We start from the raw sequence: 25,061 nt of genomic DNA on the forward strand, positions 1-25,061 counted from the left end.
CAGGGCGATCGGGGCCTCTTGGGCTTTCCGACACCAAGCCTCTGTGTTACTGGTGTGTAAGGCTGCGACCTGGTCGTCGGTCCACGCTTTTTCAAAGTTTTATATGGTGGATGTGAGTGCATCTTCGGATGCCTCCATTGGCCGCAGGGTGTTACAGGCGGCAGTTTAAGGTTGGAGTTCCTCCGTTGAGTAACTCCGGTTTTTTGTTTGGGGTGTAACCTGTTTTTGCTGTGTTATTTTTCCCACCCCTCGAATTTTTTTGACACTGCTTGGGGACGTCCCTAAGGTCAATGAAGGCTGTGTCCGTCTATGAACGAAAGAGAAAAAAGGATTTTTGTACTCACCGTAAAATCCATTTCTCTGAGTTCATAGACGGACACAGCACCCACCCCTCCTTTGTTTGTACTGCTTGTTACGAACTGAGGCTGCTAAAGCAGGGTGTGGGTTATGCCTGGGGGAGCCACGCCCCCTGGGAGGAGCAGCATGAAGGAAAGTTTTTAACACCTTAAGTGCTGTAGAATTCTGCCTAAATCTCCTGGTAGGAAGAAGCATAACCCTAAGGTCAATGAAGGCTGTGTCCGTCTATGAACTCAGAGAAATGGATTTTACGGTGAGTACAAAAATCCTTTTTTTACCTTTACAACCCCTTTAAGTGCACATTTGTGTGTGTGTTCACATGGCACGTTTTTTGTACACTTAAAGTTTTTTTTTTTTTTTTCGCACCACCACGGATTGAAAAAAAAAGAATGAAGTAATTTAGTGGAAAACACGTAACGATTATTTGTGTCACAAACGTTCTGCATGCTTGGATTTTTTTTTTTTGCTAATATATTGATTCTTTTTCCCCAGTGCGGAACCCAGAAGGACAGATTAAACTTTATTGTAAAGGAGCAGACACTATTTTATTTGAAAGGCTCCATGTCAATAGTGAAGAATTAATGTACATCACGTCAGATCACCTCAATGTGAGTTTTCTCTTTTTCATTTATTTTTATTTTTTTATGCATTTACCAGCATCTTTCCTTTATTAAAGAGATAATCACTTCTTAACAGGCCCTACTTCAATAGATTTTTTTCCAGTTAGGGAACCTGCCCAGTTTGCCTCATCATTGATGGTCTCCATCATCTTTCCTACTCTTATATTTATATGTATGGCATAATGGATTATACACTGGTAATGATCTGTAGAACACCATCACTCATAGTTGTTATAGTTAAAAATAAATTTTTATGGTGCATATAAATACAGCATTTAACAAGCGCATAAAACACATAAAAAAAATAGAATAAAGTAGCAATAAGCCCTTATCGCCAAACTAACATTTCCTTCAGATCCAAAACACTAGCGGCACGCTCCTTTTTTTTTTTTACAAATATATATTAAAAAATATTTTTCCAAAATGTTTAACTACTGCTGCTGTTTCCCTCCTTTGGTCCCTAAGGCCTGGTTCACACTGATACGATTGAGATGTCAAATTGCATCTCAAATCGGCGGCATTTGCCGACAATTGTGGTCAAAGGCACCTTCCCAGGGCCACCATCAGGAATTATGGGGCCCCTTACACAGCTTCAGGCATGGGCCCCCCTGGAGCAGAGAACCGGGGGGGGGGGGGCTGCCGCCTGAAATTGAGAAGCGGGGGGGGGCTGCCACGAATTGAGAAGCGGGGGCCCTTTACACAAAAAAGAAGGAAACAAAGAAAAAAATATATAAAAAAAATGGGGGTAGCCAAACCCGGGGACCTCTGGGCCTTTAATAAAAATAAAAAATATATATATTTTTTTTTTTTTAAAAAGGGGGTTGCCTTCTGGGGACCTCTGGGCCCTTTAATAATATATATATATATATATATATATATATATATATATATAATATATATATATATATATAAAGAAATTTACAAAAAAAGGGGGGTTGCCATCCGGGACCTCTGGGCCCTTTAATAAAAATGAAAAAAAAGAAACCTCTGGGCCCTTTGATAATAATGAAAAAATATATATATATATATATATAAAAAAATAAACATTTATGAAAAAAAGGGGGGTTGCCATCCAGGGCCCTGGGGGACCTCAGGGCCCTTAATAAAAAAATAAAATAAAAATAAAAATATAAATATATATATAAACAAAAATAAAAAAAAATAAACATTTATAAAAAAAAAGGGGGGGGTTTGCCACACATGGGGCCCTGGGGACCTCTGAGCCCTTTAATAATAATAATAAAAATATATATATATATATATATATATATATATAATATATATATATATATATATATATAAAGACAAAAAAAATATATATAAAAAAAATATAGATATAAAAAAATATTTTTTTTTTTATAAAAAAAGGGGGGTTGCCATCCGGGGCCCTTTAATAAAAATAATAATAATATTATATATATATATGGGGACCTCCGGACCTCTAAAAAAAATTAAAAATGGCCCTTTATTAAAAAATAAAATAAAAATATATAAAAAATATATTTTTTTTTATAAAAAATAAATAAAAAAAGGGGGGTTGCCATCCGGGGCCTCCGGGCCCCTGGGGACCTCCGGACCTCTAAAAAAAAAAAATGGCCCCTAAAAAAAATAATTTTTTTTTTTTTTTTTTTTTTTTAAGGGGGTTGCCATCCGGGCCCCTGGGGACCCTCCGGGCCCCTTACAGGTGTAATGCCTGTACCCCCCTGATGGCGGCCCTGCACTTCCTAATCGGTTCGGCGCTGCACCGATTTCAAAAAGTAGTTCCTGTACTACTTTTTGCGATTTCAGGCCAAGATTTACATTGACATCTGTGCAGAAACCTGCACAGATGTCTCTGAAATCGTGGCCGAAATCAGGACTGCCAGCGGGAGTGAAATCATGTGAGTTCAGCTGAACTCGCACGGTTTCACTCCCGCAGCCCAGTGTGAACCTGGGGCTAAACGTCTGACCGGAAGTGCCGCACAGGGCCACCTGAACTCCTGACAGGGTAAACACGTAGGGGCAGAGATTGGTCAGTCCACTTTTCAATCTAGAGCTGGTTAGTGGAGGAGAGGTGGTTGCAGCTTGTTAATGAACATGTTCTCATGCGGCTCTAGTTGCGCTAAGACATGTAGACATAGGGGTGACTCCAAGGGAAACCTGCAAGGCATTGAAGCCACCCCATAGACAAAAGTGTACTTTTGCCAGATTTTGAAGTTCATTTGCTACAGAAACAGGTGACCCTTAGAAGGAAAATCATGCAGCAGTAATCAAAACATGTAAGTGTAGCTAATACTTTATAATTAATGTGTTATGATTTAACCACTTCCATACCACAGAACGTCATATGACATCCTTGTCTTTCAGTTGTGATTCCTGAATGAAGTTTGCAGTTATGGCATCATTCAGATATCATTTTTTTCAGCCGGCGATTCCCTTGCACTGTAAGGAAAATCAGGCCGCTTGATTGTTTCTTACAGGCAGTGGGAACGGACGTTCCCAACCCCTTCCACCACCCTCCTGTGCTTCTACTGGCTCATCCGTGCGATCGGTGAGCCGAAGAAGGAATCTGTCCGGCGCTGAAAGATGGCCATAGAGAAAATCGAGGGCCAGATGGTCCCTGGCAGTTTCTATGACTCTCGGAGGCCCGGGTGTGATATTATGACATCACGTTCGGGCCGGCAGAAGTAAACAATGCCGGGGACTCGGCTGGATAGCCCGAGATCGTTTATTTTTTTAATCTCAGACTTTCCAGTCTGGAGGAGAAATGTGGAGTCTTATAGACCCCACATCTCTCCATAAAGAGGACCGATCACACACTATTCATATTGCAAGGGATATTTACATTCCTTGTAATAGGAATAAAAGTGATCAAAAATTAATTTTTTTAAAGGGAAAGTGTAAAAATACAAAAAATTTTATAAAATAAAATAAAATGAATGCATACGTAGGTCGCACCCGCATAGATAAACAACGTTCAAACCACGTATGTGAGGTATCACGTGATTGTTAGAGCAAGGGCAATAATTCTAGCCAAAGACCTGTAATTCTAAACAGGCAACCTGTAAAACTTTTTAAAACGTTGCCTATGGAGATTTTTAAGTACCGAAGTTTGGCTCCATTCTACAAGTGTGCGCAATTTTAAAGCTTGACATGCGAGGTATTTATTTAATCAGCGTAACATCATCTGTCACATTATACAAAAAAAATTGGGCTAACTTTACTTTTTTACTTTTTTTATTTATGAATGATTTTTTTCCGAAACAATTGCATTTTAAAAATTGCTGCGCAAATACCGAGTGACATAAAAAGTTGCTATGACACATATGATTCAACACCATACAATAAATCATGAAAACAATATCCACATTTATGAAAAACGTGAAACAAAAACAAAAGAAAATCTTTAAAAATGTTCAAACACAAAATTCTGTATTATTGCAATTGTTAAACATTATCCCATCCATCGTGCTTTTGTGTAAGTTAGCCATAAAATTAGATGCAAAAAAGTACTCCACCGCCAGTGATGCTACTATTGCACTCACCTGAGGCCCCCTGGGACCAATCACGCGTTATTATATAGCCAAGACAACCAATCACCCAAAAAGAAAATTACAAGTTAATCGTACAACACATTATTAAAAATATCCCCTTTAAAAACTCATCCCACAATCTTTACGCTTACACATTAGAGTGCCCAGACCGACGCCAGCTCGATCAGCATATCTGTATAGATTAAAATCCTCAAGATTGGCAAAGTAGCACCCCGCTTTTCCTCTTACCAAGCTGCGGCGTGCGTTGGCCATTTTTCCAAAGACCTTATACCCGCTGGTGTATGCTAATGGTGGACGGAACTTCCTCATACACCATCCAGGGGTTACACGGTCCACATGGACCATCCTCCGCACCGCCAGCTCTCACCGCTGTCAGTCTGCAATCGTGACCGGGAAGATCAACTCTACGGTAGAGCCACCGCTTGAAGCGCTTGTGGAGCACAGCATGGAAGGGGATGATGTCGATGGCAGTGAAGAGGATGGTTTATGTTGACAGCTTTACTCCAAGTGCCTGCATACTTAGATGTGCCTAGTCTTAGTCATCAACCATGTTGCCACGACGCTCCCTTCTCGCTGTACTGCCTCTTATGACGTCACAATCCCAGCATGCTCCGGGGTGGTGACGACCGAAGGGTCTGTATCATTCTGGGAGTAACCTCACGCTATTTTTTTTTTAATTTGCACGGGGTTCCCCTTCAAGATTCTCCACACACGAGTCGCCCTAAAGTCGGATCATCTTGATCTGACTTCTGGTGCGACCTCTATTCAAATCAATGGGCTCCCATAGGGAACCATTGATTTGAATAGAGAATGAAAAATGCGACTGAAAATTGGCGCGGCAAAACGTGCATTGAATTCAATGCAAAACTCGGAAAAAAATCGTGTTAAAAACGCCGCTTTTTTCCTGGCGTCTGTACTAGCTTTACAGCCCTTTTTTAAAAACGTCAGTGAGCATGAGGCCTAAATGTTTAAAAAAAAAATGTTGGTCTTGCAAAACACTCTCAGACCAAGTTACTCTCAATCCAATGTTTTACTGTATTTTATTTTCGGCTCACACTTACAATGTTTATAAATGTGGCATTGTGTTGTTTCTCTAGGAGTGTGCAGGGGAGGGCCTGCGGACTTTAGCCTTGGCATATAAAGACCTCAGTGAAGATTACTTTAAATGGTGGCTGAGGATCCATCATGAAGCCAGCATTGCTTTGGAGAACAGGGAGGAACGGCTGGCAGATGCTTATGAACAAATAGAAAGTGATATGATGGTATGTTCCAGCTTAGTTTGTTGAAAGAGAATGTCTAGAAAACTAAAAACCAAGAGCGAAGGTTCAGGATGAAGCTATTATTTATCGTTTTGAGTTAACATGGGATCTAATAACATCAACACAAACATCCAATTCAACTGTGCTTTATACACTTATTTGGTCTTTAAAAAAATTCACCAAAGGGGTAGTAGAGTCACATACTAAAAAATTCCCTCTGAAAGATCTGCTTTATATTTATTTTAGGAGCAAAAAGTTCTAGTTGAGCCTGAGTAATTAACACAAGAGAACCATGTAATGAAGTGAACATGTAGAAATCGTTGTCTTCTGCAGACCCTTAAAGTGGTACTAACCCAAAAGCAACATTTAATATATTGCAGCTTACAGTTCTTAGGGCTGGTTTCACACCAGATGCAGTCTAGGGCATTTTTATTCTGCATTAAAACGTGTGGACTGTGCTTTACATGTATTCCCAGGGCCCTAGTAAAAACCAGTGCAGTGCAGTCAACAAAAGTGTAACATGTTGCTCTTTTTCTGTATGGAACACATCTGTAATGTGGCAAAATACAACAAAAATGCACCAGGACGCACATTTCTTCAGTTGTCTTCAATTGTCTTCAATTGAGATAAAGAAAAAATAGTGAGGAAAAATGCACTGGAATGCATCAAAAACACACTGGAACTTACCAAAACTGCATTAAAAGGCACATTCGGAACATATAAATTGTGGGTGTTAACCAGCATGGAGATATGATGCCTGCATTTGTTTTGTTTTTTTAGCCTTTCTGTCTTTTATTTTCTGTCTTTAACACTGGGGGCCGCCCCGTGCGTTAGCGCTAAAGCGTTGCTTGTTTAAGCGGGCGCGTTAGGGCTGTTTAAACAGCACCTTTTGGCTGCTAGCGGGGAGCTTTTAACCCCCTGTTAGCGGCCGAAGAAGGGGTGTATATATATATATATATATATATATATATATAATTATATATATATATATAATTTTAAACACCTCTGTATGCTATAAGGAAGGCTGCAAAAGCAAAAACGCATGAACATCTTTTGTATCATTGCTTTTAAAACATGTAGCCAATAAATCATTTTTTTTCGCAAGAGCACTCCGAATAGCTGGCTTTAATCTTGTTGATATCTACTACCTTGGAAGTTAAACGCCCCCAGCCAGGGCATTGGACCCCAGCTCCTGGAAATAAAACATAGCAATTTAAAGGGGAGTTCCACCCACAATTTCACTTTTTAAATATAAATACCCCTGTAATACACAAGCTTAATGTAGTCTAGTAAAGTTATTCCTGTAAACTAAGGTCCATTTTGTTAGGTTGTTAGAGTATTTAGTTAGTTTATAATCTAGAAATAGACCGTGGCCATCTTAAGTGTGGGCATCATGAAGCCAGACTGTATGACTTCCTGGATTCAGCCTTGCAGATCTCACACATGCTCAGTGCTGCACAAGCGATGTATAGTAGGGGGTTCAGTCAGGTTTCCAATAGCAACGGGAGAGTGTCAGAGGAAGTTGCCGCCCCTTCTCTATGCAAATAGGGCTATTTGCAAGGACTACAGGGATACATGATGCCTCCTACCCAGAAATCCTTGCGAATAGCCTTGTGGACTTAATAGCCTAGTCTAATAAGGAGGAGGAAGTAATGAAGGACTACAAAATAAAGGTATTTACAAGCAACAGACAAACATAAAAAATGTGTGGAACTCCACTTTAAGCTTGCGTAAAACTTCTATATTTATATTTCTAACCTCCACATGCACAAATGTAAACAAGAGAATATCCAAAATAGCATAGACATGGCACTTGTACAGTGCTTTATCTTTTCTGAAAAAATACCAACACCATTATTCAATAGTAAGTGGCATTGTAACGTTGTCTGAAATTTTACAATACTTTTTTCCTAATGAAAATGCCATTTATTACTGTGTTAAAAAGTGATCCATTATTGATTTCTCTCTTACAGCTACTAGGTGCTACTCGCAATAGAAGACAAGCTGCAAGAAGGAGTGACAGATACTATTGCTAGTCTCCTGCTGGCCAACATCAAGCTTTGGATCCTAACTGGAGACAAGCAAGGTAATTCTTAATAGCGGTAGTAAAAACTTGGCAAAAAAAAAAAGCAGCGGGCTGCCACCCACTGCAGGTATTTTCTTTTCACTTGATCTCCCATCTGGGTTTGCGGGTTGCGGGCCACTGTGCCACGGCACAGAGATGACGTCAATAGCTGTCAACCAGGCGAATATTCATTTATACAGCTTTATTATAACTGTACCTGTAGGTAAATATCAAAATCCAGGGTTTACTACCACTTAATGTTCTATCTCCATCCAGTGCTGTGCCCAAGAGCAGTCTAGAGGCAGCAGTGGGAGCCTCGACCCTGTGCTGTCAATCAATCCTGTGAGGAGAAGGGCAGGACCAAGTCATGCTCTGATTGTTTATAGATGCACGCAGCCCAGCTCAGGATCGAGCATGCACAAGTTTCACCATAGCAAGCAGCTTGCTATGGGCACACTCGGAAGGGAGGAGCTAGCCAAGAGTGATTGCAGGGGATCCAGAGGAGGAGGAAAAGGACCATTGCACAGAGGGCGAGATAAGAAAAACCTGTTTATTTTTTATGAAGAAAAAAAAACTGAATGTTTGCAATCTCTTAACATTAGTAACATCTACAGTTGTGCTCCTACATTTACATACCTGGCAGAATTTTATGATTTCTTGTCCTTTTTTCAGAGAATATGAATGATGACACAAAAACATTTCTTTCACATCGTGGATAATGTTTGGCCATTTATTATCAATCAACTGTGTTTACTCTTTTTAAATCATAATGACAACAGAAACTACCCAAATTAACCCTGATCAAAAGTTTACATACCCTGGTGATTTTGGCCTGAAATGCACACCAAGTTGACACAAAGGGGTTTGAATGGCTATTAAACGTAACCATCCTCATCTGTGATCTGTTTGCTTGTAATTAGTGTGTGTGTGTATATATAAAAGGTCAATGCTTTTCTGGACTCCTGACAGACCCTTGCATCTTTCACCCAGTGCTGCACTGAACGTTTCTGGATTCTGAGACCTTGGGGAAAGCAAAAGAAATTGTCAAAGGATTTGCGGAAAAGGCAGTTGAACTGTATAAAACAGGAAAGGGATATTAAAAGATATCCAAGAATTGAGAATGCCAATCAGCCAGTGTTCAAACTCTAATCAAGAAGTGGAAAATGAGGGGGTCTGTTGAAACCAAACACGGTCAGGTAGAGCAACAAAAATTTTAGCCACAACTATCAGGAAAATAGTTTGAGATGCAAAGAAAAACCTACAAATAACTTCAGGTGAAATACAGGACTCTATGAAAACATGTGGTGTGGCTGTTTTCAAGATGCACAATAAGGAGGCACTTGAAGAAGATGGTCCTGCATGGTCAAGTCGCCAGAAGAAAGCCATTACTACGCTAATGCCACAAAGTATCCCACTAAGGCCCGTACACACGATAGAATCCATCCCGCAGATAAATCCCAGCAAATGGGTTTCTGCGGATAGATCCTATGGTGTGTACACGCCAGCGGGATCTTTTTCCGCGGATAAATCTCCCCTGGGATGGATTCCAGCAGATCGGATATTTGCTGACATGCACAACACAATCCATCTGCTGGAATCCATCGCCAACGGATGGATCCGCTCGTCTGTACAGACTCACCGGATCCATTCGTCCAAAGGGATTCCCCGCACGCGTCGTAATGATTTGACGCATGCGTGGAATTCCTTATATGACAGCGTCGCGCCCGTCGCCGCGTCATAATCGCGGCGACGGCGCGACACGTCATCGCCAGAGGATTTCCGCGCGGATTTCAATGCGATGGTGTGTACACGCCATCGCATAGAAATCTGCTGAAATCCTCGAGAGGATTTATCCGCGGATACGGTCCAGCGGACCGTTTCCGCGGATAAATCCTCTCGTGTGTATGGGGCCTTACACTATGCTAAACAGCACAGAGACAAGCCTCAAACCTTCTGGCACAAAGTCATTTGGAGTGATGAGACCAAAATTTTGCTTTTTGGCCACAACCATAAACGCTTCATTCGGAGAGGAGTCAACAAGGCCTATGATGAAAGGTACACCATTCCTACTATAAAACATAGAGGTGAATCGCTGATGTTTTGGGGATGTGTGAGCTACAAAGGCACAGGAAATTTGGTCAAAATTGATGGCAAGATGAATGCAGTATTTTATCAAAAAATACTGGAGGAATATTTGCATTCATCAGCCAGAAAGCTGTGCATGGGCCGTACTTGGACATTCCAACATGACAATGATCCAAAACACAAGACCAAGTCGACCTGTAATTGGCTACAGCAGAATAAAGTTAAAGTTCTGGAGTGGCCATATCAGTCTCCTGACCTCAATATCATTCAGCCACTCTGGGGAGATCTCAAATGTGCAGTTCATGCAAGACAGCCCAAGAATTTACAGGAACTGGAGGGTTTTTGACAAGAGGAATGGGGAGCTTTACCATCTGAGAAGATAAAGAGCCTCATCCACAAATACCACAAAAGACTTCAAGCTGTCATTGATGTTAAATGGGGGCAATACAGGGTATTAAGAACTGGGGTATGTAAACTTTTGATCGGGGTCATTTGGGTAGTTTCAGTTTGTGATTTAAACAGAGTAAACACAGTTGATTGATGATAAATGGCTTCAGCCAAACACTAACCATGAGTGACAGAAAAGTTTTTGTTTTATTATTCATATTCTCTGAAAATGGCCAAGAAATCATAAATTCTGCCAGGGTATGTACACTTATGAGCACAACTGTATATTCTGGTCTGGGTGACATTAATGAACTTGACATACTATTTGAGTTTTGTTTTATGAAGGCAGTATAGTCTGAGGGGGGATTTACTATGACAGGAGCAACCAGAATCTGAAGCAACTGTGCTTTTGTCTTCAAAGCTTAACCAGACCAGCTGAAGATAGAAGCTGATTGGTTGCCATGCATAACTGCTCCATATTCTGTCTTTTTTCGTTTTAGTTAATTCCCCCCATATGTTGGTAGCAATAACCATAAATGACTGAGCCATATAAAATAAAATATCCATGTTCCTAGTAACCTTCTAAAATATATTTCACTTCATCTTGTCATTATTATTGTCATCTGCCCACAAATGAATGGACAGTTAACCACATTGTACCATGGGCCAATGGAGGACAATGTTAACTGGGCATTTAAAATTGTGAGGATAGACCGATCTTTGATTTAATAGTGGGGCAGCCTGTAATTAGTATGCTGGGTGTTTACCTGGTGAATTACTGCAGCCAATTTCTCTAACTTATGAGCCATGTCCTATATAGATGAAGCTGCTACCAGAGTCCTTCTCTCCCATCCTCACCATGTGCTTTTCTCTATTGGCTCAGACACACCCCTGTTTCCTCCTCCAGAGCTCATTCCTTCTTTCCAACTTGGTTGGTGCCCCTACCTTTCCACTGTAGCTGAGAAGGAAAGGGAGGGTTTAACAGTCAAGCAGATGGGTATTCCTGCCCGTAGACCTTCTCCCATTTTGTAATTGTATTTTTCAGCTTGATCCCATGACGATGGGGTACATACAGCCTTTACAATACATAGGATGCTTCTCATCTGAATCGGCTCCAACCAGGGATGGACTGGGACAGAAATTTGGCTCTGGACTTCATCCAGACTGGCCCACTTTGACAGGTCTCTTCCATGGCCGCTGGACAACTCCCGCACCCCCCTTCCCCCCGGCCACCCAAGCCCCCTCTCCCCCTTCACTAGCCACTAGCTGTTCTACTTTATTAGAGTAGAACGGTTGGTACTGGTACTCTTATAGGCAGTACCAGTGGGGAAGCTAGACATTATTTCACCTGAATCAGTTCGGTGCCCCCCCCTTATGGTACAAGATTAGGCAGAAGTGAGAAACTCCCAGGCCATAGCTGTTAAGTCAGCTGTCTGTCCCCTCCCCCCATGCTCCTCTGTCGTCCCCCCTGCTCCTCTGGTCCTCCCCCTGCTTCTTTGTTACCCCCAGGTGAGTACTGCGGGGAGGGAGAGACAGAGGAGCGCAGGGGGGCAGCAGTCCGCTGTCACTGAAGCTGGCCCACTGAGCCATCGGCCCACCGGGAATCTCCCTGTAGTCCCAATGGCCAGTCCATCCCTGGCTCCAACCCTCTGGTGCAGAGATTGGGATCTGTTGCCTCTCTCCACTGCAGTGATATTTAACCAAAGTTTGGATTGACAGATGGCCACACCCTCCTCCTTCAAATGGTAGACATCCACCCACCCATACCAGCAACCTCTGATCATTCCTCAATAGATATAAATATTGCTAATATCCAATCACACATACATTTTATATACCCTAAACCTTTATTAGCTACACCTTCACATTTTTGCTGATATTTGAACAAGTATTAGAAAACAGATGTGCTTTTATAAGTTTTTGATATTTTTTTGGATAAATAAAACAATATTTAAGAAAAAAAAAAGAAAACAGATGTGGTGACATGCTGAGAGCAGAATTAATTCCAGGAGCCCATAATGCCTTATATAACTGGTAATACTGCATGGTTGCGTGCTATGAATATTAGAAATATGTCATTTATTAGATGTCATGACAGCAAAGACAAATGTACAATGAGCTGAAATCACAGCTGGCACCTTAAAATTGTAATAATTTGCAGGAACCATCACATCTAGAAGCTAGGATTTAGGATCCTCATCATGTCCGGCATACTTTGCAACATATATTTGTAATTTATTTGTATTTTTCTGCATTTAAAGCATACCACTTAACATTAATAGTTGAGATTTGTGTGGAAAATAGGGGGACCTTGAATAAAAAATAAATGTGACTTCTAAATATTTTGCTAGTCCCCTATCTTTACTGCCCGTCCGGGTGTAATTTTCCATATGAAGTCCTCCTGTGATGTTTCCCCAGTGATTTATTTTATTGTACTGTCTCCGCTGCACTGAAATTTTAACCAGTGTTACCAGCCTGTCCCAGTTCACTTCTGTGGACATCAGAACACCCCCCATTAATGTCTGATGACAACACTGCTTGGAATTTTAGTGCAGCAGAGGCGTTGTTCTCAGTTCACTACAGAAAATTAGGAGCTCACTAGATTTTTGGATTCAAGATTACCTGTAACTGTACTTGCAGAAATGTGCTGAATGTTTTTTTGCAAATTTTCCCCACACATGCACTTTAACAACGGGGATCTGGATTTAAATATCGTGCATATGATGTTTTTCTAATACTCCTCTATTCGTGCAAAGTATTAGGTTTTGGGTGTAGTTCTTTGATTTTAAGCTCAAAACGCTGCTTTTTTTTTTATATATATTTGTATTATTAATTTTAAAGAAGTAAAGGTACGAGCCTCTGAGCATACCCCGGGTAACAAAAACAAAGATAAAGACAAAATAATGCAAAACTTAACATAGCAACTAGCTAAAACTAAACATCCCAAAAAAACTGGCTGCTAAAGGAGAGGATTGGCAATTAATAAATGCTCAAGTACACAAAGGATGTGAGCAATGGAGTATCACAACCAGGCTAGCAATACCATCCACATTTTCCTGTCCCAGCCGTGCCATTAACCTCTAACATTCAAGGAACTATTTTTACAGGCCATACAGTACATTTACCATGACTGCACTATTTAAATTTACTAAAATCCAAATAAGAGTGAAACCATTAAGAAGTGCTATCCACTGGGTTATTCGGTTCTGTATTAGTAATAGTATCAGACTCTAACCAGATATCCCACACCTTGTTAAAAAAAAATTGGGCAGCCCCTGTGCATATAGGTTTCTTTGTATAGTGGGATGACTGAGTTGACTAGCGACCTCCACATATGCAGGGTAGGTGCAGAATAAACTCTCCAATTGAGTATAATGCTTTTGCAAGCATAAAACAGGAGTATACCTAATAATGTACAAACAGCTTTAGAAAGGGGCCAGAGAATTTCCCAGCCCTAAGATACAAACTTCAACCTTCTGAGGAATAGGGCTAGTGGTTAAACGAGTAATGAAAGTGAGTACACTAGACCAAAATACCTGTAAGAGCGGGCAGGACCAAATCATATGTAAATAGGTTGCCGATTGATTCAGCCTAGCAACGTCAACAACACGGTGGGTAGATTTTGTGCAATCTATGTGGTGTAAAATTATATTTATGAAGAATTTTTAACTGGATCCAACGATGACTTGAAGATATGAGGTGAGAGAAAGGGAGTTCCCACACCTCCTCCCAGTCCTCTGTGTCCAGCTCCGGAAGCTTTGCCACCCAAAAGGAACAAAGGTTATCCAACCCATGGCGCACAGTCAGTTGTAATGCTTTGTAAACTGACAATAAAGGTTTTGTAAGGGGTTCTTCCCTAAGGAGCGACTCCATATCAGATTGATATAGGAGTATTGGAGATGTCCCAAATTGTGCAGTGAAGGAGTGATGATGCTGGAGTAACTGAAATTTAATTAAAATTACAATTTAAGCTTAAAGAGGAACTGCAGTCTGCTCACATAATTTGTAATAAAAACATCTTTGCCATTCTGAATCTTCCCTCCAACCACTTTGCATATTTTATATATACTGTGATTCTGTACTTGTCAAATATGCTGCAGAAATCTCCCTCCGCTAAGTCTGGCTGCATCCATTTTAACTGTGGGCAACTGAAGCTGCTGACTGTTTACTTCCTGGATTTACACAGAGGCACCCCCCAGCTCTGTAGCTCTCATTAGCCCTCTTATAACTCACCCCCTCCCTTCCTGGCAAACTCTCATGAGAGTTAGAGGGAGAGCTATGCATGATGTCATAAGCCTAGGCTAATGACCAGACAAGAAACAGGAAATTGGCTGTATAAGGTATTTACTGGCAGAAAAAAAAATGTTTTACTATTTAAAGTTAAAAATACAAGGGCCAAAGATTTAATAGATGGAAAGATGAAAACATGACAAGTTCCGCTTTAAGCTGATCAAACATCTGCAATGTGCCACCCTCACAAATATGAGACAAATAACGGACCCCACTGCCAGCCCACAGGGAGGGGTCCAGAATAGAGTAGAATTCCGGTAGAGAGGGGTTTAGCCATAAGACAGTACAGTATTTGGAGAATGTCTCGATCCATTTCTAGTATAAGGAATCACTGACACCCATGCTTTGATCACTGTCCTCATGGAGATGGTTAAAGGACGCAGATCTTTAATACATCTAAAAAGTGAATTCCACAAGGTTTCGTGGGTGCCCACTAGGGAAGCTTCTAGAGCAACTGCAAGGTTAGAGGTATCTGATATGATCCAATAATGAGCATTGCAGCTAAAATGTATAAAAATAAATTGTTCAGAGAGCACATGGGGACTACCTGTAGGGCTTTCTCCCACTGCTCCTCTTCAAATGCCCCCACATCACTTTCCCACTGAGACACCGCCTTTGAGGGGGTGTCACGTAGGAAGAGGTTCAGCAGCATGGCATAGCAACAGGATATAAACCCCTTCTAAGTAGTCCCCTCAAACAAGTAATTGAAAACTGATGTAGAATCTAAAGTCCAAATATCCGCCTCCCTGTGAGTGTCAACCGTATGCTTAAGCTGCAGGTAATAGAAGTGCATAGAGACTGGTAGATGGAAAGCCTCCCTGACATAGGGCTGTATTTGGTGAACCCAGTCACTCCCTGGAGCGTCCGGACCTTACTCCAAATCTTCTGCATAAGAGCATACGTAGGGAAAAGTTTATTAGATTTATTATATTTTATTATATTTTAGGGCCTCGAGACCATCCGCAACACCCCCCCCCCCCAGTCGTGAAACTTAGCAGGTGCGTCGGAGTCCATCAAATTCAAATCCAAGTCCTACTTCGAGCGTTCAACACGTGCAATATGTTGCATTTGCGAAGCCAAGTAGTACAGCCAGGAATTGGGCAATGCCACTCCACCAGCATCCTTTGAGCGCTGTAGCTGCTCAAGTTTTATTCTAGGGGGTTTCGTAAGCGACCTAAAAATGTAATTGATAATCCAAAAGGGAATGACCATAGGGAAATTGTGAAGCACATATAACAGTTGTGGCATAAGGATCATTTTTATCAGATTCACCCTCCCCGCAAGAGAGAGATTCATCCTACTCCACACCTTGACTCTGTCTCGACAGCGATTAAGTAGAGGGGTAAGGTTGAGATTAACATAGTCCAGCAGGCAGGCGGCAACCTGGATGCCAAGGAATCTAAAGGATGTGGACACGGGTATACCCTGCATGGTCAACAACTTAATTTTTAGTAAATCAATTTTCGCTATTAATGATAAAAGGAAGTTGGCCCAGGTTTTCAGTCTAGTCTTGAAGACCTAGAGGAGGGAAAAAAATTAAGTGTGCAAAAATCTTGTACTCTGGGTTAAACATACATCCCAAGATACTTAATCTGTTCCGTCCATTGTAAGACGGGAAGACTGGTCTGCTTTCTGTATAGCACCAGAGTCAACTGGAAATATCAGGGATTTGTCCCAGTTCACCTTCAACCCGGATATAGAGGCAAAATGTGATAATAGAGCTCAAACGTTCTCATCTCGGCCCATGGTTGTGTATAATGTCTATCCATGTATAGAAAGTGAAAACCCATAATTTAGACTGGGAGAGCCAGTGTTAGAAGATGTGAAATGAAGACAACATTATTTGGTGTCCTGAGGCCCTGGACACCATCTATATGCACCTTAGAGTGCAGTCACACAGGGCACAGTTAAACTGAATGGTGCCCAGGTTTGATTGTCACCACTCACCCACTCTTCAGCACTCACAATGGGCTAGGCAAGTGTTCCCAGACACGCTTACAACATCACATCCAACCAGACAACCATGATCCTTGCTTCTGTGCTCCGTTATCTTTGGAGTGTTCTGTGTCAGCTTGCGCTCACACTAAAGTGAACTGTTCCATACCACAAGTAAACTATGCCCAGGTTCACCTCTTTCAAGTGGTCCTGGGCACAGCAATCTTAACCTTTCCCTGGCACGATTTGGAGCATTCATACTACACAAATGAACCAGATCTAGGGGGTGAACCAGACGGGATTAAAACTACCAGTGTAAGTGAACTCAATTTTTATAGTTATTGTGCATCCAGTTCATTTGTCATAATCTCGCTTTTTTGTAGAAATAATTGGAATATTTTTTCTCCTAGAAACTGCTATGAACATTGGTTACTCTTGCCACATGCTCACAGATGACATGAATGATATTTTTGTAATCTCTGGTCGCACAGTAACAGAGGTTCGAGAAGAACTGAGGTATCTGGCATTCCTTTTCATTCATATTTTAAAATCATGTGGTATGTACTACAATAACTAATTTACTTTCTTTTCCTTCTTTAAGGAAAGTTAAAGAAGCAACATTTGGACAGAGCAGAAGCCTTTTCAATGGCCACCAATTCTCTGAGAAAATGAACGACATAAAGCTGGAATCTGTGTATGAGGAAACTGTAACTAGTGAATATGCCTTAATCATAAACGGACACAGTCTGGTAAGGGCTGCCATAATCTATAAAAAAAAGTAATATAGTGTCCTTTATTACCCTGCACTGTGGCAAAGACCCAACCATGTTACTTGGTCTAATGATAGACGGAGGATGTTATTTCAGAAATAATCGCTGTTGTATACAAAGAACCAGTTAACACTTTAGCCATCTTATCTTTAATTGAAACAATGGCACCTGTCCGTTATTTGATACCGTCCCAAAATATGTGCCTGCTCATTCTATAGCATTTTTGCTGGTTGTCAACACAGCTTATGCAGGAGAAGAACATGAAGACCTGCTGTTGCTTCATGGGAGTTCAGCTTTTAAGGATTTGCTGTGCAAGGGCAAAAGCCACACATACAAACAATAAAAGATATCGGGGATCCTATCTGTGGTGATAAGTTAGTGAGGTTACGTGGCTATTCAGGTTGTCCTTAGCAGAGTAAAGATACCCAAGACTGCATTTGGGAGATATGACCACCACAGGGTCATATAGAAACCCCTCCTGGCCATTCTACAGCTGTTAGTCACATGGGGGGGGGGGCAGGGGGGTTTTGGGCATGTTGGGAGTGCATGTAGATTTACCAACTAACTTTAATGGGCCAGTTCAGGTGACAATGACTTAATGTCTTAAGGTGCCTTTAGTAAGTATTTCATCCATTTCATAGTTGGTGTGGGTCTGCTTTGTGTGGGCAGCTAAATCTATTGTCTGTACTAATATGTGTTTGTACATTGGTAGTGAACAGTAGACATGGAGCTGCTATGCAGCTGCTTAGTATCCATTCCTGTGAATGTAAGAGCTCAAACTGACCTTAAAAGTATTTAATACAAGTCTTATCCAGTGTACTATGGTTAAAATCTCTCCGGTGGGATTCCAGTAAGATGAGAGCTTGTTATCTTGCCAAATAAATGTGTTTTGATTAGGGAATGTGTTTCTTGTACTAATACTGGAACAGGGATAGTGAAGAGAACGCCTGTAGTGAACCATTCACCTCATTGTTATGTTTGACCTAATAGACCTAACAATGATAAACTGTTCCACAGGGAAGATTATAGTCTAGTCTGGAGCACAGGAAGAGTTGGTCTGGATTAACTGTAAATTATTTTTATTAGCCAAATGTGTGGTTCTGCTGTACTTATTCCACGTGTCAGTTTTATTTCCATGGTTAAAGGGACTGTTTTTATAGCTATGCGCAGTGCCATATGTATACATGTAGCTCTATAATAACTGTATAATTGTCAAATGTATAGCTTTATGTGTTAGTAGATATACAGTATATATTATATTGTTAAAAGTATTGGGACGCTTGTCTTTACATGCACATGCACTTTAATGATATCCCAGTCTTAGTCTGTAGGTTTTAATATTGAGTTGGTCCACCTTTTGTAGCTATAACAGCTTCAACTATTCTGGGAAGGCTGTCCACAAGTTTTAGGAGTGTGTCTATGGGAATGTTTGGCCATTCTTCCAGAAGTGTATTTGTGAGGTCAGGCACTGATGTGGACAAGAAGGCCTGGCTCGCAGTCTCTGCTGTAATTCATCCCAAAGGTGTTCTATCGGGTTCAGGTCAGGACCAGACCAGCGCAGACCAGTCAAGTTCCTCAATCCCAAACTGGCTCATCCATATTTTTACGAACCTTGCTTTGCGCACTGGTGCACTGTCATGTTGGAACAAGAAGGGGCCATACCCAAACTGTTCCCACAAAGTTGGGAGCATGAAATTATCCAAAATGTCTTGCTATGCTGACTCCTTAAAAGTTCCCTTCACTGGATCTAAGGGGCCGAGCCCAACCCCTGAAAAATATCCCCACACCATAATCCCCCCTCCACCAAATGATGTGGACCAGTGCACAAAGCAAGGTCCATAAAGACTTGCGTGAGCAAGTTTGGGGTGAAAGAACTTGACTGGCCTGCACCTCAACCCTCATAGAAAAATATTGGGATGAATTAAAGAGGAGACTGAGCCAGGCCTTCTGGTCCAACATCAGTGGTCCGAGCCTGAAAGTAAGTCCATGAGGGACAGAGCAGCTAGGGAAAGGCATAGAGAGGAGGTGCAGCGTCTGTGCACGAACACTGGGACATGTTTGATGGTCAAGAGGACCAAGCGGTGCTACTCATAGCAGTAAAGCTGCCACGAGAGAGCCAGGAGGCTGAATGTTATGTTTGTTGTATTGATGGTGAAAACCCCCTGCGTGGGAAAGCCCTGAAACTACTTTAGGCATGGTGTTAACTCATTGGTTTGGCACTACCACTGAGCTACAAGGGTGCAATGTCATCAGAGATGTAATATTATTGAAGAACATTATTACCAGAAGACCTTCATAGCAGAGCAGTCAACTTACTAGAGGTGTCACTTTTAGGCTACATTGTCGTCTACACGTCGGCGATTAGGGCCTGTGCAAATTACAGCGGCAGGAATCTTTTGATTCTGTGTGAGCAGCTAAGTGCGGCCACCAGCCCCATTCACTAAAATGACAGGTCGCTGCAGCTATTCACGGCTTTTACCTGTGGTGATCACTGCTGGATGCACACAAAGCAGTAAATGACAAGCTCTCCAAAATTGGCTCTACTGGTATAACAAGTCATATTTTGGATATCAATTGTTTTTTTAATGCTAAAAAAATTTTTTTTTTTGTGTTTTGCTATGAATAGGAATTTTAGAAACTGATTCTTGTGTTGTCCATATGGAAAATTAGAAGAACGCTTGCTCCTGGGAGGATTGGAGGAGGGTAGATTGTGACATAATCCGCCCCTTATCGCCACCTCTTCCAATACAAAAACGTCTTGTATACAAACTCATCTCTACCTGAACTGCAGTCTTGCATTCTTTACTTAATAAGCTGTGGGCCAGGTCATCCCTGGAGTAAAAATCAGGGTGCAAGTGTTTGGCTAGATATGAGTTTGGAGGATGCCCAAACTCATCGCTACTCCAGACATTAAATATGGATAATTATATCCTGCCAAGCTATTGTAAAATAAATTGGCAATAAAGATAATTCCTGAAGTGCTGATCATCTCACAGAAGAGGGTAGATGCTGGTGTATTTACAAACTCCTGAAGTGGTTGTGATTGTTTTTCTGGAGGGTATATTTTAAAAACTTAGTTGATTAAATGCAGTTGTAGTAGGGGGTCTTGGAACATAAACTTGATATTCTAAAGGTCTACAGGTCAAACTAGAGAAATGATTTGCTTGGTTACATTAACTGGTGAAATGTAAATACCTCCCGCATTTAGGCTAAAAGTATTTATTTTGCCTCCTTTGCAATTGTTCAAAACTGATAATATTGTTTTGTTATACATTGTAAGAAAGATTGGTTTTGATTTACCATTAAGAACATAATAATAAAGCATACTTATTTTTACTACAGGCACATGCCTTAGAAGCAGACATGGAGAAAGATTTCCTGGAGATCGCATGTATGTGCAAGACTGTGATCTGCTGCAGAGTCACTCCTCTTCAAAAAGCACAAGTGGTGGAACTAGTGAAGAAGTATAAAAAAGCAGTTACTCTGGCCATAGGGGATGGTGCGAATGATATCAGTATGATAAAAAGTAAGCCGTTTATTACAGAGGTTCCTACTTTATGCTGCCCTTTTCACATGAGGCAGACTCCCTTGAGATCAGCAGGGAATTTGTCCAACAACAACAAAGTGTTTACCATGATCGCTGAAAGTAAAAGAAAATCCCAAACTTTGGATTGTCCACAGAAATGTAATAGAGGATAAGTTTTCCAATGGGGACACTAGATCTCTGCCCCCCAAGGAATTCCCTTAATTTGGAGGGATTTTCTTTCACTTCCTGTTTTGGCAATGGGACAGGAAGGGAAGGGAAGGTAACTATCCCCAGTGAAACAGGGATGGCAAAAAAAACTGACAGTGGTTATAACCCTCCCTTACTCTATCCAAAATGAACATTGTTTCTAAAATGATAGTTGTGCTCTATTAGAGTCTGTTGTTACCTGTAACTTGGACAGCAAGTGAAATATTATAGACTCTTCTTGTGAATTCATTCACCTGATTCATGAGTAAGAGAATGTAATATGAAATTTGTAAAACAATTTACTGTATTGCTTAAAGTTGTTCTAAAGGCTCATTTTTTTTTACCTTCATGCAATCTAAGTGCAGGAGAGCCTCAGCTCTCTGGGGACAACAGTGGGAGTCATTGGCTCCTGCTGCTGTCAATCACCGCCAGTGAGCGAATGAGGAGAAAGAAGGGTGCAGGGCATATCACACACAGCAGCGGCTCAGGAGTGAGGCTGCTCGGATGCTCTTATTGCAAACTGCTTGCTCTGGGGGCACTTGGGAGGAGAGAGGGGCCAGGTGCATCGGGGAGGTACCCAAGAAAAGGAGGATCAGGGCAAAACTTTTGCACAGAGCAGGTAAGTTTAACATGTTTAATTTTTTTATTTTTTTTATCACTTTAAAGCTTAAGTTTAGCAAAAAAAAAATTAAATCCCCCAAACTTTAGTCACATCACTGTATTCAAGTATGCCATATGTTGTGCAGGCAGCTGGATTCTGGAGAAATCTTCACTTCGGTGATGCCTGTCCTCTTTCTGTCTCTGAGCTTTCAGCGTTGCAGAAGTTAACATCTTTGGGTTATTATATAGAACAGCTGCCATGTGACTCAACAGACACACCTCCAATTCACAGATCATGCTACAGGCAGGGAAAGCAATTAAATAACTTTCTCAATGGAGTGGAGGGTCCCTCATCGGCACCATCAGTACTGCTGTTCTGTCTGAAGACCCAAAGCTAATAACCCCCGAAATTCAGAAACAAGAAGACCAGCATCCCTGCATTGTAGAGTTCTACAGAATCCAGCTGTCTGCACAACGTTAGACATTACTTCTTTGTGATGTGACAAAAGCTGGAAGGATATTTTTTAACTAAACTTCAGTTTTGTCATTGTATGTTCAGCTTTATTAAGCATGATGTGAACCAGTTAAAAAATAGCATTTAACCATGAATTGCAGTAAAGTAAAACAAACCTTCTGCCTTTACAAGCACTTTAATGCAGCCAAAGGTTTTATTATAAACAAGGTGATTACTAGTTTAAATTCCCTCATTGGTTGTCAATCTGTTTATAGTTTTGTGTATGGCTGTCTGCTTCAATACATTACCCATGTTCAGTGACATGCAGATTGTGGGGCCAAGCATGCGACAGCCCCGGGCATCCAGGGATTGGAAAGACATAGAGTGCCTCTTTGCAGCCATATAGCCACTTTGCCACAGCCGCTCGCTGCCGATTTGTCACCCGCCATTAGACACACTGACATAAACATTTTATGAATCTGAACAGAACAGGACTGTCATTTCCACAACAAGTAAGGGCAAAACTTCTAAAACTGGTAAAGTCTCTGCCTGGAAATCATAGACACATGGAACTGTGGGCTAAAAATTTAACTGCAGCCATGATGGATGTCTTATTTCTTTCTCAAGCTCAGTCTATCCAAATCTGAGCTCCTATTATTTCCACCCCCATGTGCCCCTTCCCCTGACTTTTCTGCCGATGTTGATGGCACAACTATCAGTCCATCCAGCGGCTAGGTGTATCCCTGAATGAATGGGCTGTCAACACAATGCAGGGAAATATGCTGGAATTGCTCGGGAACTGACTCTTATGCCTCGTACACACGACCGGTTTTCCCATTGAAAAACTGCCATTAGAGCTTTTGGCGGGGAAAACCGACCGCGTGTGTTTGCTCCAGCACAGTTTTCCCGACGAGAAACTGCCGGGAAAAAAAAAGAGAACGAGCTTTCTTTTTTCCCGTCGGGAAAACCGGTCGTGTGTATGCTTCTCAGGGTGGAAAAAAACACGCATGCTCAGAATCAAGTATGAGACAGGAGCATTCGTGAGATATCACATTTGTCACGCTGCAAATTATTGCATCGTTTAATGCAGCGCTTGAAAAGCATAAATCGTCTCTCACCAAACTTTTACTAACACGAGGATCAGCAAAAGCAGCCCAAAGGGTGGCTCCGTTTGAATGGAACTTCCCCTTTATAGTCCCGTCATACGTGTTTCACGTTACCGCGCTTTGGACGGTCGGTATTTGGCCTGAACGCGTGTATGCAAGGCACGCTTGAGAGGAATCCCGTCAGGGAAAAACTTTAGTGCCACTATCCTGGTCAGAGTTCAGCGTTTTATGCAAAAAAGCCAGCATCGCTGGACTGACAGGGGAGGCAAGAGAGCGAAGGCGGGGAGGAGGCGGTGACAGAGCTGCGGTGAAGGCAGAGACAGGGCGGAGGTGGAGACGGAGACAGCACGGCACGTAAGCTGGGACAAAGCTAAGGGTAGGGGTGGAGACAGGGCGGAGGCGGTGGTGGAGGCAGAGAGAGGCGGAGATGGAGAGAGGCATTGACGGCTGAGGGATGGAGACGGAGGCGTGGAGGGGGGAAATGCTCCTTCTCATGGTGACTGACTGGCCGCGCATGCGCTAAATGCCGCGGGACTGAGGGGGATGTTTCTCTCGTTGCCTGGGATACCTCGGATAACAGGTTGCTGTGCGGGCCACATGACAAGGCCCGCGGGCCACATGACAAGGCCCGCGGGCCTTGTGTTTGCCACCCCTGTTCTACATGATCCATCTACAATTTAAAGCTGCATTAGTAAATCACTGTTTAACTGGGCTGGTGGTTCCAACATCATTCTCCTAAAAAAAGAGAAAAAAAAATCAGTTAACCAAGGGCACCATCTTTTTTTAGTAGAATCCTTATTGTTAAATTTAAGTTTTGAGATAACCATTGTAGTCATTTATTTTGTTTGATAATTACAGGTGCTCATATAGGAGTTGGCATCAGTGGACAAGAGGGCATGCAAGCAGTGCTGGCCAGTGATTACTCCTTTTCTCAGTTTAGATACTTGCAAAGACTTCTTCTAGTTCATGGTCGCTGGTCCTATTTCCGAATGTGCAAATTCCTCTGCTATTTCTTCTATAAAAATTTTGCCTTTACACTAGTTCATTTCTGGTTTGGATTCTTTTGTGGCTTCTCCGCCCAGGTGAGTGATAATGTTTAACCTTCAATTTACATGAGCACAGTACTGGGGCTGATCTAATTGAAAACTTCACCAGTTTCTAACCTGAATAAATGTTCATCGGGAAGCAGTTTGGGATGATTCTGAGACCATTTAGAATGTTTTGCTTGTGTTGTTCACATGCAATTAGCCTGCCTCAGTTGCTTTTAAATACCTGTAGACTTGCATAAGAAGAGAACTATTGGGGCAGCAGTTCTCAAGCAAACAGAAAACCTTCAACACTGGCCTTAAAGCTCAGCTGATGGTACAGGAAAGCTGTACTGACAGACCATGGAGATTACAATTGTTGACTTCTCTTTCTGAAATGGTAGTTGCTTGGTCAGCATAGGGATCATTGGCTTCAGTAATTTCTAAGCGGAACTCAAAATGGGTGATAAGTTGTGGTGGCACCAATTACAGAACTATTTAAAAAATCTGTGAGGCCAGCTGTCCCCTTTAAAGTAATAGCACCACTTTTGAACTTATTAAAAAGGAAAAGAAAGGTATGGTGCTACTAAATCAAATCCATTATTCATATAACATATCAAAAAACATAAATCAAACAGTACAATCTCATGAAAGTCCCTTAAAGCATAACATAATATGAGGTTGGGTAGACACCAAAAAAGACGCACCTCATTCCAAAATTTAATTAGAGAAACAAGGAAAAGGAGATAGCGGTGCTTGAATAAGGTAATACCATAAGAATGGAAGACTCAGGTACAATTTGAGTAAAAAAAATACAGAATAATTTATTTTTAATTATACAA

At 41.5% G+C, this 25,061-nt stretch overlaps 1 protein-coding gene across 1 annotated transcript in view; it reads left to right on the forward strand.

Moving 5' to 3' along the window:
- The window catches only part of ATP8B4 (ATPase phospholipid transporting 8B4 (putative)), a 381,682-nt gene that overhangs the window by 318,503 nt on the left and 38,118 nt on the right, over window positions 1-25,061 (forward strand). The window contains 8 exon segments of the mRNA XM_040342626.1: window positions 850-965; window positions 5,608-5,772; window positions 7,743-7,757; window positions 7,759-7,855; window positions 16,942-17,047; window positions 17,133-17,280; window positions 20,644-20,827; window positions 24,053-24,276. Of these exon segments, the coding sequence (XP_040198560.1) occupies window positions 850-965; window positions 5,608-5,772; window positions 7,743-7,757; window positions 7,759-7,855; window positions 16,942-17,047; window positions 17,133-17,280; window positions 20,644-20,827; window positions 24,053-24,276 (1,055 nt within the window).

This window comes from Rana temporaria, chromosome 3, assembly GCF_905171775.1.
Source record: "Rana temporaria chromosome 3, aRanTem1.1, whole genome shotgun sequence".
Lineage (NCBI taxonomy): Eukaryota > Metazoa > Chordata > Amphibia > Anura > Ranidae > Rana > Rana temporaria.